This window comes from Bubalus kerabau, chromosome 16 (assembly GCF_029407905.1).
Source record: "Bubalus kerabau isolate K-KA32 ecotype Philippines breed swamp buffalo chromosome 16, PCC_UOA_SB_1v2, whole genome shotgun sequence".
In the NCBI taxonomy this organism is placed as follows: Eukaryota; Metazoa; Chordata; class Mammalia; order Artiodactyla; family Bovidae; genus Bubalus; species Bubalus kerabau.
This window is the reverse complement of record NC_073639.1, coordinates 5,689,084-5,709,834: the sequence shown is the minus strand read 5'-3', so window position 1 is coordinate 5,709,834 and position 20,751 is coordinate 5,689,084. Positions and strand designations below refer to the sequence as shown.

Sequence of the window (20,751 nt, the reverse complement as noted above, 5' to 3'; positions counted from 1 at the left end):
TCTGCATTTCTTTTTATTGAGGATGGTCTTTATCAATGGTTCCTGTTACAATGTCATGAACCTCTGTACATAGTTCTTCAGGCACTCTCAGATGATCTAATTCCTTTAATCTTTTTGTCACTCCCACTGTATAATTGTAAGGAATTTTATTTAGGTCATACTTGAATGGCCTAGTGGTTTCCCCTACTTTCTTCAGTTTAAGTCTGAATTTTGCATTAAGGAGTTCATGATCTGAGCCACAGAGAGTTCCCGGTCTTGTTTTTGCTGACTGTATAGAGTTTCTCCATCTTTGGCTGCAAAGAACGTGATCAATCTGATTTTGGTATTGGCCATTTGATGATGTCCATGTGTAGATGTCCTTTTCATCATAGAGGACTAGAATGTAAAAGTAGGAAGTCAAGAGATACCTGGAAAGTTTGGCATTGGAGTACAAAATGAAGCAGGACAAAGGCTAACAGAGTTTTGCCAAGAGAATGCACTGGTCATAGCAAACACCCTCTTCCAACTGCAGAAGAGACAACTCTACACATGGACATCACCAGATGGTCAACACCAAAATCAGATTGATGATATTCTTTGCAGCCAAAGATGGAGAAGCTCTATACAGTCAGCAAAAACAAGAGCAGGAGCTGACTGTGGCTCAGATCATGAACTCCTTATTGCCAAATTCAGACTTAAATTGAAGAAAGTAGGGAAAACCAATAGACCACTCAGGTTTGACCTGAATCAAATCTCTTATGATTATACAGTGGAAGTGACAAATATATTCAAGGGATTAGATCTGATAGACAGAGTACATGAGGAACTATGGCCAGAGGTTCATGACTTGGTGATGGGCAGGAAAGCCTGGTGTGCTGCAGTCCTTGGGGTCACAAAGAATTGGACACAACTGAGAAAGAAAGCCTTCCTCAGATTTCAATGCAAAGAAATAGAGGAAAACAACAGAATGGGAAAGACTAGAGATCTCTTCAAGAAAATTAGAAATATCAAGGGAATATTTCATGCAAAAATGGGCTCAATAAAGGACAGAAATGGTATGGACCTAACAGAAGCAGAAGATATTAAGAAGAGGTGGCAAGAATATACAGAAGAACTGTACAAAAAAGATCTTCATGACCCAGATAATCATGATGATGTGATCACGCACCTAGAGCCAGACATCCTGGAATGTGAAGTCAAGTGGGCCTTAGACAGCATCACTATGAACAAAGCTAGTGGAGGTGATGGAATTCCAGTTGAGCTATTTCAAATTCTGAAAGATGATGCTGTGAAAGTGATGCAGTCATATGCCAGCAAATTTGGAAAACTCAGCAGTGGCTGCAGGACTGGAAAAGGTCAGTTTTCATTGCAATCCCAAAGAAAGGCAATGCCAAAGAATGCTCAAACTACCACACAATTGCACTCGTCTCACACGCTAGTAAAGTAATGCTCAAAATTCTCCAAGCCAGGCTTCAGCAATATGTGAACCGTGAACTTCCAGAAGTTCAAGCTGGTTTTAGAAAAGGCAGAGGAACCAGAGATCAAATTGCCAACATCCACTGGATCATTGAAAAAGCAAGAGAGTTCCATAAAAACATCTATTTCTGCTTTATTGACTATGCCAAAGTTTTTGACCGTGTGGATTACAATAAACTGTGGAAAATTCTGAAAGAGATGGGCATACCAGACCACCTGACCTGCCTCTTGAGAAACCTATATGCAGGTCAGGAAGCAACACTTAGAACTGGACATGGAACAGCAGACTGGTTCCATGTAGGAAAAGGAGGACGTCAAGGCTGTATATTGTCACCCTGCTTATTTAACTTATATGCAGAGTACATCATGAGAAACGGGGGCTGGAATAAGCACAAGCTGGAATCCAGATTGCCGGGAGAAATGTCAATAACCTCAGATATGCAGAAGTTACCACTCTTATGGCAGAAAGTGAAGAGGAACTAAAAGCCTCTTGAGGAAACTGAAAGAGGAGAGTGAAAAAGTTGGCTTAAAGCTCAACATTCAGAAAACTAAGATCATGGCATCAGGTCCCATCACTTCATGGGAAATAGATGGGGAAAGCGTGGAAACAGTTTCGGACTTTATTTTTTGGGGCTCCAAAATCACTGCAGATGGTGATTGCAGCCATGAAATTAAAAGACACTTACTCCTTGGAAGGAAATTATGACCAACCTAGATAGCATATTGAAAAACAGAGACATTACTTTGCCAACAAAGGTTCGTCTAGTCAGGGCTATGGTTTTTCCTGTGGTCATGTATGGATGTGAGAGTTGGACTGTGAAGAAAGCCGAGCGCTGAAGAATTGGTGCTTTTGAACTATGGAGAAGACTCTTGAGAATCCCTTGGACTGCAGGGAGATCCAACAAGTCCATTCTAAAAAAAACATGTATAATATCATATAAGAAACGAATCGCCAGTCCAGGTTCGATGGAGGATACAGGAAGCTTGGGGTTGGTGTACTGGGATGACCCAGAGGGATGGTATGGGGAGGGAGGTGGGAAGGGGGTTCAGGATGGGGAACACGTGTACACCCGTGGTGGATGCATGTTGATGTCTGCCAAAACCAATACAAATTGTAAAGTAAAAAATAAATTAAGAAAGAAATGAATAAATAAAATAAAATAAAGGAGATCAGTCCTGGGTGTTCTTTGGAAGGAATGATGCTAAAGCTGAAACTCCAGTACTTTGGCCACCTCATGTGAAGAGTTGACTCATTGGAAAAGACTCTGATGCTGGGAGGGATTGGGGGCAGGAGGAGAAGGGGACGACAGAGGATGAGATGGCTGGATGGCATCACCGACTCGATGGACCTGAGTTTGGGTGAATTCCGGAAGTTGGTGATGGACAGGGAGGCTTGGCGTGTTGCAATTCATGGGGTCGCAAAGAGTCGGACACGACTGAGAAACTTAACTGAACTGATGTGTAGAGTTTTCTGGGTGTTTGCTATGACCAGTGTGTTCTGTTGGCAAAATTCTCTTAGCCCTTGCCCTTCTTCATTTTGTACTCCAAGGCCAAACTTCCCTGTTACTCCATGTATCTCTTGAATTCCTACTTTTGCATTCCAGTCCTATGTGATGAAAAGGACATCTTTTGTTGGTGTTTGTTTCAGAAGTTTATATTATCTATTATTATTTATAATTTAATTTATTATTTTAAAAATCTAATAAAATCCATAAAAAACATGCATCTATGGCATCCTAATAATCTTTAGGAACTCAAAATGTTTTAAATCTCAGAAGACACACTTAGGATGGTTTGCCTACTTCTTCAATATAATCCCTCTGCTATTACCACTACTGGTCCTGGTCTGTACATATCAATGGAGGCCATGTTGACCCTCTTCTGCATACCTCCTCCTTCTTTAATCAACCTGATTTACAGCTGAACGGCATTGATTCTGGTAGAATGTACCCAGGCCTTGCCTTTTGCACCTTCTCACTTAGATCAATACAGATTTAAAAGTATTGGTCTAATTTAGTGGCCCAGTTAGTAAAGTTGTACTGATTCATTTCTTCCTTTTCTAGTTGCGTTAAGTGTAGAGTTAGGTTATTTATTTGACTTTTTTCTTGTTTCTTGAGGTATGCCTGTATTGCTATGAACTTTCCCCTTAGGACTGCTTTTACAGTGTCCCACAGGTTTTGGGTTGTTGTGTTTTCATTTTCATTCATTTCTATGCAAATTTTGAGTTCTTTTTTGATTTCTTCTGTGATTTTGTGGTTATTCAGCAGCATGTTGCTCAGCCTCCATATGTTGGAATTTTTAATAGTTTTTCTCCTGTAATTGAGATCTAATCTTACTGCATTGTGGTCAGAAAAGATGCTTGGAATGATTTCAATTTTTTTGAATTTACCAAGGCTAAATTTATGGCCCAGGATGTGATCTATCCTGGAGAAGATTCCGTGTGTGATTGAGAAAAAGGTGAAATTCATTGTTTTGGGATGAAATGTCCTATAGATATCAGTTAGGTCTAACTGGTCTATTGTATCCTTTAAAGTTTGTGTTTCCTTGTTAATTTTCTGTTTAGTTGATCTATCCAGAGGTGTGAGTGGGGTATTAAAGTCTCCCACTATTGTTGTGTTATTGTTAATTTCTCTTTTCATACTTGTTAGCATTTGTCTTACATATTGCGGTGCTCCTATGTTGGGTGCATATATATTTATAATTGTTATATCTTCTTCTTGGATTGATCCTTTGATCATTATGTAGTGACCTTCTTTGTCTCTTTTCACAGCCTTTGTTTTAAAGTCTATTTTATATGATATGAGTATTGCTACTCCTGCTTTCTTTTGGTCTCTATTTGCATGGAAAATCTTTTTCCAGCCCTTCACTTTCAGTCTGTAAGTGTCCCCTGTTTTGAGGTGGGTCTCTTGTAGACAACATATGTAGGGGTCTTGTTTTTGTATCCATTCAGCCAGTCTTTGTCTTTTGGTTGGGGCATTCAACCCATTTACCTTTAAGGTAATTATTGATAAGTATGATCCCACTGCCATTTACTTTATTGTTTTGGGTTCAAATTTATACACCCTTTTTGTGTCTAGAGAATATCCTTTAGTATTTGTTGGAGAGCTGGTTTGGTGGTGCTGAATTCTCTAAGCTTTTGCTTGTCTGAAAAGCTTTTGATTTCTCTTTCATATTTGAATGAGTCCTTACTGATTCAACTTTATCCAAGCCAACTCTTTTCTGGGATATTTATTAGTTTATGTTAGGGTGTAACATTCATAATGAGCAGCTAATCATGAATATACATTCTCATAAGGAACAAAAAAAGAGATTGCCAAATGTCATACTACTTAAAATTTAATCAAACTGGTAACTAACTGATATCAAGTGTGAAAAAATACTTCTTTGTAAAGTAGAATCTTGTTCTTATCAAATACTCTATAGATGTTTCTTCTCAAATACTCCTGAGCTATGAACAGCATGTATTATAACACTTATTTCTAGGAGAAGTTTAGATATCAAGAAGTTAAGTGTAACAGAATGTCAGCTACTTGACTGGCTAGAGAAGACAGGTTCCCTGAACTCTCCAGTCACTGCTATATCTATTACAAAACTTCTTTTTATATCTGAATATTTACAAAGTAAAGTAGCAAAATGAGTTATTCAACTCAAGCTCCTTTCTCCCAAGAAAAGTCATATTTCCTGAATGAAAACTCATGCAAAATTTGTCTACTTTCTTATAGCCAGTAAAAGATCAGTTTCCCTCAGAATACTCTCATTTCCTTTTATGACATACTATAAGGGAAGACACTGATTTTCACAGCTGCAAAAGAAAATTGAATGTGTGGTGGCTTAGACCAAGCTGAGAACCACTAGTTCAGCACTGCTGATCAGTGTTTTGTTATCACACCAAAAACTAGTGCTGATTGTGGTCCATGTGTGGCAGAAACCTTGGCACTATTTCTGTCATCATATTCTCTGTTTTAGGAGAGTTGACTGGGCTGACAGGGCATTTGGCTTGCCTGCATTTATGAATTAAATCAGCTGTTTTCATTACCCAAGTCCAGTGCCCCAAAGGAGTTATTAAAATTCTAAATTATTTCCAAAGCAACTTGATGGAGGGAGAAGGGTCTCCTCTCTCCCACTATACTTGCCTTACTTTGTGCCTGATCTTCTGTTTCATTGTTAAAGTTGTGAATTGTGGTGCAGAAGAACCAGAAACAACACATCCAAATTTTTTAAAAACGTGTCTGCTTCCCTTCTCCCGAAACTATATCTTCTGGTCTTCTGTATCAGTTCACTCACAGCACTTAGGGCTCCATTTGACACAAGGCGGTGCTTATGTGAGGTTGAATAAATGATTTAGTCAAACTATTTGGACTTTGTTGGGCTAGAAGAAACCTTAGATCTCATTCAGTTCTGACTGTTAAAGAAATGAAAGAATGTAGGTGACATGTCCAAGTTCATACAACCAAGTACAGATCTCCTGACCCCCTGTTCACTCTGTACAAGCCACAACTTAGGAAATAATTATTAAAAGATTACATTTAGTACAACACAGACAGACACTTACCATTCTCCACCAAGCTACAAATACCTATTAAGTAAAAGGAATGGAAAAAGAAATAAGGAAAAGGAAAAAGGAAAGCAATAAGGAGAGAGACAAAGTATAAACACTCCTAGATTCATGTTTCTCAACCTTGACACTGTTGAAACTTTGGACTTGTTATTCCTTTGTTGGGGGCTGTCCTATGCCTGGTACAATAGTTAGCAGCATCTCTGCCTTCTATTCCTTAGATGCCTATAGCAACCCACCTCTCCAACTGTGACAACCAAAAATATTTCCAGATATTGTCAAATTTCCCTGGGAACAAAATTGCTCTTTGACTGAGAATGATTGCCCCAGTTGAACAATTTCAGAGGAGGTAATCTTCTACATTACTTTAAGCAAAGTGCCAATAAATTAGCATGTATTGGCTTCAAACCAATACTTTTATATTAAACATAGAAGCCAGAATCTAAAATGCTTAATCCTCTTACATTTTATTAATTCGTTTTATTAAAAACGATGATGTTGTCATTTAGTCTAAGACTACCAATGCAATAGCTACAGCAAAGAAAAAAAAAAGCTAGCTAGTTGCCAGTTTTAAAGGGAATTAAACACAGTTAACACATGCTAGAGATAATCTTCATCATTTTAATTTTAGTTTTACTTTAAACTTGCTTAAAGGTCCTTGCTCGGCTAAGAAACACATATTCACTATTTCTATAAAACACAGTCTAAGGAATAAAAGGAATGTAAAAATTTGTGAAAGAGTAAGCAAATATCCTTCATTTGATTTTAATATCTACTTACCAAAAAACCATGGCTTCCTTCATAGTAGCAAAAGTTTACAATTGAGATTTTTGAATACTTGTTTTTTATTTTTTTAACTTTTAAAGGTAGCTTCAGTAGAGTTCTGCTCTGTGTGTGCTTAGTTGCTTAGTCATGTCTGATTCTTTGCGACTCTATGGACTGTAGACCACCAAGCTCCTCTGTCCATGGGATTCTCCATGCAAAAATACAGGAGTGGGTACCCATTCCCTTTTCCAAGGGATCTTGCCAACCCAGAGATAGAACCCAGGTCTCCTGGATTGCAGGCAGATTCTTTATCATCTGAACCACCATTCTCAAAAAGTAATATAACATCAAATTTGCATTTCAAAACTGTAATGTCAAACATGAATAGTCAATGATCAGAGCTATGACTTTTTATTTTGATAAAGAATCTGGAATTGATTTTAAAAAGAATAGCATGAACCTAGTATTCTCCATTCATCTATATGAAATAAAGCCTTGCTGCTGCTGCTGCTAAGTCGCCTCAGTCTATCCGACTCTGTGCAACCCCATAGATGGCAGCCCACCAGGCTCTCCATCCCTAGGATTCTCCAGGCAAGAACACTGGAGTGGGTTGCCATTTCCTTCTCCAATGCCTGAAAGTGAAAAGTGAAAGTGAAGTCGCTCAGTCGTGTCCCACTCCTAGCGACCCCATGGACTGCAGCCTACCAGGCCCCTCCGTCCATGGGATTTTCCAGGCAAGAGTACTGGGTGGGTTGCCATTGCCTTCTCCGGAAATAAAGCCTTATACGATTTAATAAGAGTTGAAAACTGTAGCTTCTCAATTGTATAAGCCATAAGGTTCCAATATTGCAAAGTTAGTGAAATAACAGAGTCGGTCAGTTCAGCGATCTGGCTCGGGGTTCTCGGGGTCTGGCTTCCAGTTCCTGACTCTGTCATGGCACCACGGGTAGTCACACTTGAAAGCAAAGGTCTCTTTGTGTAATTATTCTGCTCAGAAGATACTCTTCTTTGTAACTTATTCAAAGACAAGTTAGCTGATGATATTCCTACCTGAGAGACAGAGGTACACTACAGTAGCTAGAGAATCTTTCGAATGAAGAAAATCAGGCAAAAGAAGGAATGTCAATTGAATGTCAGTTAACCAGAGGTCAGTCCTCAAATCCTGTGCTGGCTACCCTTAGAGAAGATCAGCCTCTGTCTAAAGATCACATTCCACAATTTCCAGTTTTTACATAGATATAAATTCTGAAAATCATAAGACAATACTAACAAATAGCCCAGATTAGTGAAGTAATGCTCTGCTTCCTAAACTGTTTTGTCTTTGCCAACATTAATTTCTTTATGCAATAGGAAACATTGAAAAATTCACTGTGGCACAGTAATCTCCTTTGAGTTTATAGTTCCCCTGATGACTTTAGCAGTAAAGACTCTACCTGCAATGCAGGAGATGCAGGTTTCATCCCTGGGTCAGGAAGATCCTCTGAAAAAGAAATGGCAATGCACTCCGGTATTCTTGCCTGGGAAATTCCATGGGCAGAGAAGCCTGGTAAGCCACAGTCCACTGGGTTGCAAGAGTTGGACACGACTTAGCAACTAAAGCCACCACCACCATGGTTGATAGGTTTGAGAAAAATACTTGTGAGATGGCCCATTGTCCAATGATGACTTACAAATCTAAAAAGAATCATTCTAGGGGCTTCCCTGGTAGTCTGGTGGTTAAGAATTCGCCTTGCAATGCAACACAATGCAAGAGACATGAGTTCAACCCCCAGTCCAGGAAGATCCCATATGCCATGGGGCAACTGGTCTATGCACCACAACTACTGAGCCAGCACTCTAGAGCCCTCAGGCTACAGCTACTGAGCCTGCATCCTGCAACTACAGAAGCCTGCACTCCCTAGAGCCTGTACTTCACAACAAGAGGAGCATCACAATGAGAAGCCCGTGCAACTAGAGAGCAGACCCCATTCACCACAACTAAAGAAAGCCTGTGTGCAGCAACAAAGACCCAGCTCAGCCAAAAAAAAGACAAATAAATAAATCTTTTAAAAAAGAAATTATTCTAAAATCTTGGGGTGGGAGAACTGAAGCAGAAACAATGGAAGAAAGAGGAAGATCAAGATAGGGAAAGAAAAGGATGACTATAGGAAATGAAGAAAAGAGAACAAGGGAGAAAAAGCAATCCAGTTTTCTGCTTCAAGGTAATTACAGAATGGTAAACAATGTTCATGCAAATATTGAGCTTTTTAAACTATTCTTTCAGTTGCAGGCTTCAGAGACAGCCAATAACAAAGAATCACAAAAATATTTGATGGTAATAAGTTTAAATAGTTTTAAAACAGATACTCTTCTTAAATTTATGATGTTTAAACTATAAATGCCAAGATAAATGAGTTCCTTACCTCCTGCTACCCATTCATTTTTGGCTTTTGTGGGGAGAGAGCAAACTGGCTAAAATGTTGTGTTCAGGCTCTCTCAGCCCATGTTTTGTAATTGTAAATAATGTAACAGCTGAGATTGTTTATAGAAGCATGTCACAAGGTACTCACTTGGTCAAGGACTATGTGAGGTACACATATATAAGAGTTCCACCTAAGAAAGCGGTGGCATTACTGCTGTGTCATGGCTATACCCATTGAGTCAGCCATGAGAGGGAATACAGCATGAATACTGCTTTGGCTGCAGTGTCAGCCAGGAGAGAACACTGTTATGGCTGCTGCTCACCCAGGACAGAGGTTGTGTGGAGTGACGTGGTGTTATGCTTATGTCTGCTGTTACAGCTGCTGTGCCAGCCAGAAGAGAATAAATGTGTCTGCAGTTCCTCTGGCTCCTCTCCTCTGTTTCCAGCCTATTAGCTTGGGCCTTGCCTACCCTGGATTCAGTGAACAGTGCAGACAGTGTGAACAGCCAGACAACTGGTGCTGTGAACAGGATGAAGAGTGATAACAACTGGTGTAGTCAGCAGGATACCCAGTGGGTGGAGGAGCCTGAGGCTCCACTGGATGGAGGAAGCCAGTGGCCAACATATAGCATGTGGTACCACGTGGCCATGATCCTCTCAGTGTGGGCTCTGATGGGAAACTGGGAGGTAGTGGACAGGTCACTGGATAGCATGAAAGGGCATTACAGGCCATGAGTTACCATTTGCCAAATGAGGAGGCACGGACTTCCCTTGGCACCACGGGGTGGATTACCCTGACTGCCTTGAAGGTGAATATGGATAGTGCTCTCTGTGATGCAGCACAGTGTTCAATGCGCAGAGACACTTGGAAGAACTAGAATAATGTATATTGGCATTAGAACAAGAGCCCTGTGACCCTGATGAACCCAGCATCTCTGACAGCAAGGCAGTAAGTGATGGAAATGATGAACGTTATGAGACTGTGGGTTCCTGCTTGGCAGTGAGGTCCATTGTGCAGCAGAAAGTGAAGCATCAACAGTTTGTGGCCCGGGGGGACATCCTCAAGGGGCCCCCAGTGTGAGATCACAACGTATTGACCACATACTCAGGCAGAGTTGGTCAACTTGGTAAGCAGTTTGGGCAAACAAATGGAGAACCCTTAGCAGCTTGGCTTTTGTGACTTTGGGACACAGGGGTGGACCCAGTGCCTGTGGAGGTTTTGCAAGTCTTTATGGAGAGAAGTACAGGGACAGCATGTGAGATGCTATTTTGGAAGTGTGAAGACCCAAAAGGGAGCCCGAGCTGGTAAAGGCCCCATCCAGGTGACACAGATGCAAATGTGGGGTGACTTGTGTGGTGTCCTATGATGTAGATCTAGTAGAACAGTGTACTGTAAAGCCTGCCCTATGATGGAGACAGTGTACTGTAAAGGCTGTGTCCTCAGATTTAGAAAAGTGTAAACATGTCGATGAACTGTGAATGCCACAAAGTCTCCTTCCTGAAGGGGTGGGCCCAGAGATTGTGAGGGGTTTTGAGGGTCCTTAATAAAATTCCACACGAGTGGAGTTGCCCCTGTGGAGGCTTTCCTGCAATCTCACAAGGACAGATGATGGGCTGGACTTGGCCATGGAAGACAAAGGCACTCCACATGCAGTGGGTGGCTCTTCTAGCTCTGTGAGGGCAAGGACTGCAAGATGAGTTCCACATGATACCTGGCGCTGAGTTTTGCTGTGTTTGGGAATGGAACTGTTTGGAACAGTTTGTTGTAGCTACTGCTGTTGCAAGATGTAAACCCAAAGGTCAGTGTTACTTGCCAAGGGAATATCTCAGAAGATGGACTGAGCATAAAATGTGAGGTGAGAGACCCTGAAGGGGTGGAGTGTGAGGAGAGAGCAAATTGGCCAAGATGGCGTGTTCAGGCTGTCTTGTCCCACATTTTATAAATAATGACTATGTAACAGCTGAGATCTTTATAGCAGTGCACATGCGCATCCTGAGGTACTCACTGGGTCATGGGTTGTGTGAGGTACACATATATATGAGCTCCTGCATCATGGCTATGTCCGTGGGATTAGTCATGAGAGGAGAGAATACAGCACGAATACTGCTATGGCTGGTGCGTCAGCCAGGAGAGAGGTCATGTGCATTTATGTTGTATCATGTCTGCTGCTACAGCTGCCGTGCCAGCCAGAAGAAAATAAATCTGCCTGCAGTTCCTATGGCTCTTTGTGTCTTCTTCAGGCCTCTTAGCTTGTGCCTTGCCTACCCTGGGTTCAGCCAAGAGGACAGTGTGAACAGTAAGATCATCATGAACAGGATGAAGAGCAATACAGCTTTTTTCTCCCTTTCAGTGTTCTTGGTGTGCACCCTCCCCAGCTTTCAGATCTCCAGTCAGCTTTCCTGAAATCAGCCCTGACAAGCCACAGCAGCCCTGGTATAATTGATAAGCTCTCTGTCTTTCTCTAATCTAAGAGTCTTCAGAACTCATCACCAACTGAAAAATTCACCTTTGACTGCTATCTTGTTTATACAATTCAGGTTTCTCTGTAATTTTCCCCACATTCGGCTTACTTTATTTTTTATGCATTACCTTTCTGGTTCTGTGCTTCTCTGAGTTTTCATTCTAAACCTGGTGTGATTCAGTAAATTTTTCTTCGTTGTAAATGGTAGAGACAGATACAACTAAAGAGTTTCAAAGCACAGAACTGTGTCAGTTGATGCAAGGCTGACTGGTTTTGTTACTCACAGGAGCAAAAGACTTCTCTCTTTTCTCTGGTTCAGAGCTGAGAACTCCATCTTGTATTACTTGTGGTTGCTGTTGTTCAGTCGCCCAGTCGTGTCCGACTCTTTGTGACCCCATGGGTGGCAGCACGCCAGGCTTCCCGTCCTTCTGATCTCCCAGAGTTTGCTCAAACTTGTGTCCATTGAGTCAGTGATGCCATCCAACCATCTTGTCCTCTGTCATCAACAGAACACCAAAGGAAAGGTGCTCAAAGGCTTTCTACAAAACCTACCAGGATGTCCACATGACGTAATACTGACAAAGAGGGTCCACAGAGTACAAAACTTGAGATCAAGAGACAAAGAGGAAAGTATCAACCTTGGAAGTTAGGAGAGAAAACAGTGGAGAAATAAAGAGATAGAAATGGAGCAGTTAAAACAGGGGAGAGAGAGAGAATGGAGGGCTGACAAAGGCAGTCTGATTCTAGGATATGCCGTGGCAGCTAAAGCTGCTTTTTGTAAATATTTTGATGCTGTTATTCTATGTATTTCAGCCCACTATATATTAATTACTGTGTGATTTACTACTTTTTTCATAGTTTTATTTCTTAGGCATATCGCATGGCATAGGAGATCTTAGTTCCCAAACCAGAGATGGAACTTGCACCTCCTGAACTGGAAATGCAGAGTCTTAACCAATAGACCACCAGGGAAGTCTCTTCTACTGCTTTTTTAATAAAAATTATATAAGGAAGACAACCTTCTCTAAAGTTGCTAGATAAAATACCCAAATTATTTTAAATATTTTGCTCTAAATCTTGCCCAAAGAGTAACAGATTTTCTACAGTCTGTTACAGTTAACATAGTACTTTTACATATTTAATCTCATTTGTTCCTTACAATAAGCTAGGAGGGTCGGTAGGGCAGGGAATCAGATCTGATGCTCACAGAACTTAAATGATTCTGTTAAACTTATTATGGGAAACTTAAGATACACCTGGGTCTTTTTGATTTAGGTACCATGACCTTTCCAGTTCTCACTATTTTAATATGTTATAGATTGGATTCAATGAAGGAAAGTAGCAATACATACAACATTAATTTTTGATATCAGTTCAAATGTGTTTATCAGACTTAGATGTAAGCATTCAGACAGAAAACTCGAAAACAATTTGAATCTTTACTTACCATAGAACTTTGTTGTTTCTTCTATATAATGAGGGGGTACCCATGTAGTGTCTGGCTGGGCGCACGCATGCCTGCCACTGCCTGCCTGCTTGCCTGCAAGGGTTCCTCACTCAGTTTGAGGGGTGAGTAGGCACTTATCCAACAGAGGGTAGACAGAATGAAAAACCACAATCACAGAAAACTAATCAAACTGATCACATGAACCAGAGCCTTGTCAAACACAATGAAACTATGAGCCATGCAATGTAGGGCCACCCAAGGTGGACGGGTCATGGTGGAGAGTTCTGACAGAACGTAGTCCGTTAGACAAGCAATGGAAAACCACTTCAGTATTCTTGCCTGGAGAGCCCCATGAACAGTATGAAAAGGCAAAAGCATATGACACTGAAAGATGAACTCTCCAGGTCGGTAGGTGCCCAATATTCTACTGGAGAAGAGAGAAGAAATAACTCCAGAAAGAATGAAGAGATGGAGCCAAAGCAAAATCAATGTGCAGTGGTGGATGTGACTGGTGATGGAAGTAAAGTCCAATGCTGTAAACAACAATATGGCATAGGAACTTGGAATGTTAGGTCCATGAACCAAGGTAAATTTGAAGTGGTCAAACAGGAGATGTCAAGACAGAACATTAATGATTTAGGAAATAGTAATCTAAAATGGACTGGACTGGGCTAGCTTAATTCAGATGACCACTACATCTACTACTGTGGGCAAGAATCCCTTAGAAGAAATTGAGTAGCCCTCATAGTAAACAAAAGAGTCCAAAATGCAGTACTTGGGTGCAATCACAAAATGACAGAATGATCTCTGTTTGTTCCCAGGGCAAACCATTCAATATCAGAGTAATCCAAATTTATGACCCAACCAATAATGCTGAAGAATCTGAAGTTGAACAGTTCTATGAACACCTACAAGACCTTCTAGAATTAAAACCAAAAATATGTCCTTTACATTATAGGGGACTGGAATGAAAAGTAGGAAGTCAAGAGATCCCTGGAGTAACAGGCAAATTGGGCCTTGGAATACAAAATGAGGAAGGGGAAAGGCTAACAGAATTTTGCTAAGAAAAAACACTGGTTATAGCAAACATCCTCTTCCAACAACACAAGAAAAGATTCTACTCATGGGCATCACCAGATGGTCAATATCAAAACCAGATTGATTATATTCTTTGCAGCCGATGATGGAGAAGCTCCATACAGTCAGCCAAAACAAGACAAGGAGCTGACTGTGGTTCAGATCATGAAATCCTTACTGCAAAATTCAGACTTAAAATGAAGAAAGAAGAGAAAACCACTAGGCAATTCAGGTATGACCTAAATCAAATTCCTTATGATTATACAGTGGAAGTGAGAAATAGATTCTAGGGATTAGATCTAATAGAGTGCCTGAAGAACTATGGACAGAGGTTCGTACCATCATACAGGAGATAGTGATCAAGACTGTCCCCAAGAAAAACAAATGAAAAAGGCAAAATGATTGTCTGAGGAAGTCTTACAAATACCTGAGGATAGAAGAGAAGCTAAAGGCAAAGGAGAAATGGAAAGATATACCGATTTGAATGAAGAGTTCAGAAAAGGAGAGATAAAAAAGCCTTCCTCGGTGATCAGCACAAAGAAAGAGGAAAACAATAGAATGGGAAAGACTAGAGATCTCTTCAAGAAAATTAGAGCTACCAAGGGAACATTTCATGCAAAGCTGGGCACAATAAAGGACAGAAATGGTATGGAGCAACAGAAGCAGAAGATAAGAAGAGGTGGCCAGAATACACAGAAGAGCTATACAAAAATGATCATAATGACACAGATAACAACAATGGTGTGATTACTCACCTAGAGCCAGACATCCTTGTGTCCGAAGTCAAGTGGGCCTTAGGAAGCATTACTGTGAACAAAGCTAGTGGAGGTGATGGAATTCCAGTCGAGCTATCAAATCCTAGAAGATGATGCCTTGAAAGTGCTGCGCTCAATATGCCAGCAAATTTGGAAAACTCAGCAGTGGCCACAGGACTGGAAATGGTCAGTTTTCATTCCAATCCCAAAGAAATGCAATGCCAAAGAATGTTCAAACTACCACACATTGCACTCATCTTACATGCTAGCAAAGTAATATTCAAAATTCAAAAAGTCAGGCTTCAACAGTACGTGAATCATGAACTTCCAGATGTTCAATCTGGATTTAGGAAAGACATAGAAAGCAGAGATCAAATTGCCAACATATGATGGATCATAGAACAAGCAAGAGAGTTCCAGAAAAGCATCTATTTTTGTTTTATTGACTACACCAAAGCCTTTGACTGTGTGGATCACAACAAACTGTGGAAAATTCTTAAAGTGATGGGAATACCAGACCACCTTACCTACCTCTTGATAAAACTGTATGCAGGTCAGGAAGCAACAGTTAGAACCAGACATAGGACAACTGTTTCCAACTGGGAAAGGAGAATGTCAAGGCTGTATATTGTCACTCTGCTTATTTAATTTCTATAAAGAATACATCATGCAAAATGCTAGGCACAAGCTGGAATCAAGATTGCCAGGAGAAATATCAGTAACCTCAGATACACAAATGACACCACCCTAATCACAGAAAATTTGAAGAACTAGAAAGGCTGTTGCTAAAAGTGAAAGAGGAGAGTGAAAAAGTTGGCTTAAAACTCAACACTTTAAAATCTAAGGTCATGGCATCTGGTCCTATCACTTCATTGCAAATAGATGGGGAAACAATGGAAACAGTGGGAGACTTTATTTTCCCGGGCTCTAAAATCACTGCAGATGATGACTGCAGCAATGAATTAAAAGATGCTTGCTCCTTGGAAGAAAAGCTGTAGCAAACCTAGATAGTGTATTAAAAAGCAAAGACACTGCTTTGCTGACATTGATCCATCTAGTCAAAGCGATGGTTTTTCCAGTAGTCATGTATGGATGTGAGACTTGGACCATAAAGAAGGCTTAATGCTGAAGAATTGATGTTTTTGAACTGTGGTGTTGAAGAAAACTCTTGAGAGTGCCTTGGACTGCAAGGAGATCAAGCCTATCAATTCTAAAGGAAATCAGTCCTGAATATTCATTAGAAGGACTGATGCTGAAGCTGAAGCTCCAATATTTTGGCCAACTAATGCAATGACTCAATTCATTAGAAAAGACTCTGATGCTGGGCAAGATTGAAGGCAGGAGGAGAAGAGATGACAGAGGATGCTATGGTTGGATGACATTGCTGACTTAATGAATAAGTTTGTGCAAGCTCTGGGAGATGGTGAAGGTCTGGGAAGCCTGGTGTACTCCATGCAGTCCATGGGGTCACAGAGATTCTGACATGGCTGAGTGACTGAATAATAAAACAAAGAAGCATCATAATACAACTTCTTTATTTTGTCCTAAATGTAAAATCCAATCCAGGTCACTTCTTTATTTTGTCCTAAATGTAAAATCCAATCCAGGTCTCCTGTAATTTATCAAAAATGAACAGTATTTTTACTATTCATATTACCCATTTGTACACATCAAGTGTTTTCTGATACAATTTACTCAGATATCTTTGGGAATTCCTACATGGTTGATATTTCATGAAGTTCAGTTCAGTTCAGTCTCTCAGTTGTGTCCAACTCTTTGCCACCCCATGAACTGCAGCACGCCAGGCCTCCCTGTCCATCACCAACTCCTGGAGTCTACCCAAACCCATGTCCATCAAGTAACATCACTTAAGTGTCTCTCCTGAACAACAATGCTCAACAATAATGTTCAAATTACAAGAAAATTAAAACTTTTCTCAAAGACAGAAATTTTCCAGGTTTGACCATTAAAATAGAAGAGATTAGAAAAGGTGACAAGAATACACAGAAAAAAACTATATAAAAAAAGGCCTTAGTGACCCAGATAATCAATGATGTGGTCACTCACCTAGATCCAGACAACCTGGAGTGCAAATTTAAGTGAGCCTTAGGAAGCATTACTACAAACAAAGCTAGTGGAGTTGATGGAATTCTAGCTGAGCTATTTCAAATCCTAAAAGATGATGTTGTTAAATTGCTGCACCAAATATGCCAGCAAATTTGGAAAAGTCAGCAGTGGCCACAAGACTGGTAAAGGTCAGTTTTCATTCCTATACCACGCAGGACAAAGCCAAAGAATGTTCACTGCCAAAGTGCATTCATTTAACATGTTAGCAAGGAAATGTTCAAAATCTTTCAAGCTAGGCTTCAACATTAAGTGAACCAAGAACTTCCAAATGTAAAAGCTGGATTTAGAAAAGACAGAGGAACAAATTGACAGTGATCAAATTACCAACATCTGTCTGATAATAGAAACAGCAATGGAATTAAAAAAAAAATCTACTTCTGTTTCTTTGACTATGCTAAAGGCTTTGGCTGTGTGGATCACAACAAACTGTGGAAAATTCTTAAAAAAATGGAAATACCAGACCACTTTACTTGTCTTCTGAGAAACCTGTAACCTGTATGCAGGACAAGAAGCAATAGTTAGAAGAAGACATACAACAACAGACAGGTTCAAAATTGGGAAAGGAGTACATCAAGTCTGTATATTTTCATTCAGCTTATTTAACTTGTATGCAGAGTACATCATGTGAAACCTGGGCTGGATGATCCACAAGCTGGAATCAAGATTGACAGTAGAAATATCAATATCAATAACCTCAGATATGCAGATAACACCACCCTAATGGCAGAAAGGAGAAGGCGATGGCACCCCACTCCAGTACTCTTGCCCATGGACAGAGGAGCCTGGTAGGCTGCAGTCCATGGGTCGTGAAGAGTTGGACATGACTGAGTGACTTCAGTTTCACTTTTCACTTTCACGCACTGGAGAAGGAAATAGCAACCCCCTCCAGTGTTCTTGCCTGGAGAATACCAGGGACGGGGGAACCTGGTGGGCTGCCATCTATGGGGTCGCACACAGTCAGACATGACTGAAGCAACTTAGCAGCAGCAGCAATGGCAGAAAGCAAAGAGAAACTAAAGAACCTCTTAATGAAGGTGAAAGAGGAGAGTGACAAAGTGGGCTTAGAACTCAACATTCAAAAAATGAAGCTCACAGCAACCAGTCCCATCATTCCATGGCTAACAGATGGGGAAAAAGTGGAAACAGTGACAGACTTTATATACTTGGGGTCCAAAAACCACCATGGACGGTGACTGCAGCCACAATAGTAAAATATGCTTGCTCCTTGGAAGAAAATTGTGACAAACCTAGACATCATATTAAAAAGAAGAGACATCACTTTGGCACCAAAGTTCCGTATAGTGAAAGTAATGGCATTTCCAGTAGTCATGTATGGATGTGACAGTTGGACAATACAGAAGGCTGAGCACTGAAGAACTGATGCTTTCAATTGTGCTGGCGAGTTCCTCGGATAGCAAGGAGATCAAACCAGTTAATCCTAAAGGAAACCAATCCTGAATATTTACTGGAAGGACAGATCTGAAACTGAATTTCCAATACTTATGCCATGTGATGTGAAGAGACGACTCACTGGAAAAGACCTTGATGCTGGGAAAGACTAAGGGCAAGCAGAGAAGGTGGCAGCAGTGGATGAGAAGTTTAGATAGCATCACTGACTCAGTGGACATGGGTTTAACCAAACTCTAGGCAATAGTGAAGGATAGGGTAGCCTAGCATCCTGCAGTCCATGGGGTCACAGAGTTGGACACAACTTCATGACTAAACAAAATAAGCACTTATGTATTTACGAGTACATTTATTATCAGCTTTAAAGTCCACAAAAATTTTTACTTTCTAAGTTTCTCTAAACTACCAATGATGGACATTTCCAAAGTAACTCCAATTTCCTTAAAGTAGTGTTTTCATGGAATGAAAAATATCAATGGATGATCCAAGGGAAAAAAAAACAAACAAACACATTATATCTTTGTATAATGCTTTCAGCAAAAAGACATAAGAATTAATACTTGAGAAACACGTCTAAAGTTTTATTTCAGGTCAAAGGCAAGATTTTGAGGTATGATGATGACAAACACCACCACATATTAAATAATCTTTAATATGGCTGACTTCATACAGCCCAAAATCACTGAAGTGATTTAGCTGTCTCTGTTAGGAAGTCACTGACTCTGACCTCCCATCATGAGAATTCCAAGTGATTCTTGGAATTCTTCAAGGGGTGGAGCAGCTGAGGCATTGCCCCAACACTGCTTAGAGGAATGGTCAGTCTGGAAGTAAAGAAGCACAATAGTATCCCAGAGTGTTTTAAACAAGGCCTTCATAGGCACTATCCCTGCATCCATGTTGGGTCACATGTCACTTAAGACTGTACCATTCCACCACAGCAAAAAATAGTGATGAAAACCTAGAATAAACTATATTTTTCCAAAGGATATATCATAAAAGGTTTATAAACAGATTTTCTACATTGTGATTCATTTGGAAAGTAGCTTTAATAGCATGACTATATTGTAACTCCATATTTAAAAAAATTCTGAAATACATAGAAAGCCAATTAACTGTGGATAGTATATGAATTATTGTTTATAAATGAGAAAACAATCATAAGAATTAATATAAAATATGTACAATTATTTTAAACATTTATTTTTATTGTACCATCTTTAAACTTATATGTCCCATAATTAAAACTAGTCTATTACACATAAAGTACATTATTACTGAATAAAATCAAACATAGTATAATAAACATGTAGTACATAAAATTTAGAGTAACCAACTTAAAGTGCACTGCACTTTTTCCTAGCCACAGATATTTCTATTTATGGAGCAGCTTGACCAATTCAGTTCAGGTATATAGAGGCTAAGCTAATACCTTCACTCACTCCCCAGTGCTGCAGAAAATACAAATGCATAATACCCGTGAGACTCATCTATCAAGGCAAGGCCCAACTACACATGATAGGTCTCTGCCAAGGGTTTGGGGACCACACAAACTCATTAAGAAAAACAACCTGGAGTAACCAAAGGGAAGTAATGTGGGGGAGTGGGAAAAGAGCTTGTTTAAGAGGAGACCAAGATTCTTTTTCAATTCTGAAGGCCAATAGCTCTATGACTTCACCAAGATCTAGAGCACTTCTGTTTCCTTTCTAAATGTTGCCAAAAGCCAAAACACAAAAACAGATGGATGATTCTGACACTGACATCTTGGTTGAATCACCAGGGGAGCTTTTGAAAACTAGGACTATTCATGCCAAATACACAGAGATTCTAATTTAATGCATCTGGAGTCTGACATTAGTAATTTTGTAAAACTCCCTGAAAAATAAAGATTAAAAAACACTAATTTAGAATTTTAGAAGATTTCAAAGCTTCCTCCCATTGCTCCAAATTTTATGACTTTATACCATAAACTGATTTTGTCACCATGAAAACTATGAAATGTCATGTGTTAAAAAAAGAAGTTGAAATGATACACAAAGAAAGCATTATACAACTGGTGAACTGAAGTAAATATAACTATGACATTTGTTTCTCCTTCAAGTGATATACTATTATCTTATATGTATGCTGGGATGAATACTTTACATTTTAGAATAAAATTTATTTATATATTCTAGCCAACATTTTCTTTAGTCTGAAATGGTGCTTACTACAATTAAGAACATTTTTATCCACTTAAAATGAAAAAAGTAGCACCTTTACACTGCAATTTTTAAAAGTTACACTAATGATTGAAATTTTAA

At 39.8% G+C, this 20,751-nt stretch overlaps 1 protein-coding gene across 1 annotated transcript in view; it reads right to left on the bottom strand.

The window, feature by feature from the left end:
- Positions 1 to 19,347, bottom strand: part of TLL1 (tolloid like 1) — a 253,615-nt gene extending 234,268 nt beyond the window's left edge. Inside the window, exon 1 of the mRNA XM_055550796.1 lies at positions 19,179 to 19,347. Coding sequence (XP_055406771.1) covers positions 19,179 to 19,347 — 169 coding nt within the window. The remainder of the gene's footprint in view (positions 1 to 19,178) is intronic.
- Between the last annotated feature and the right edge of the window lie 1,404 nt (positions 19,348 to 20,751).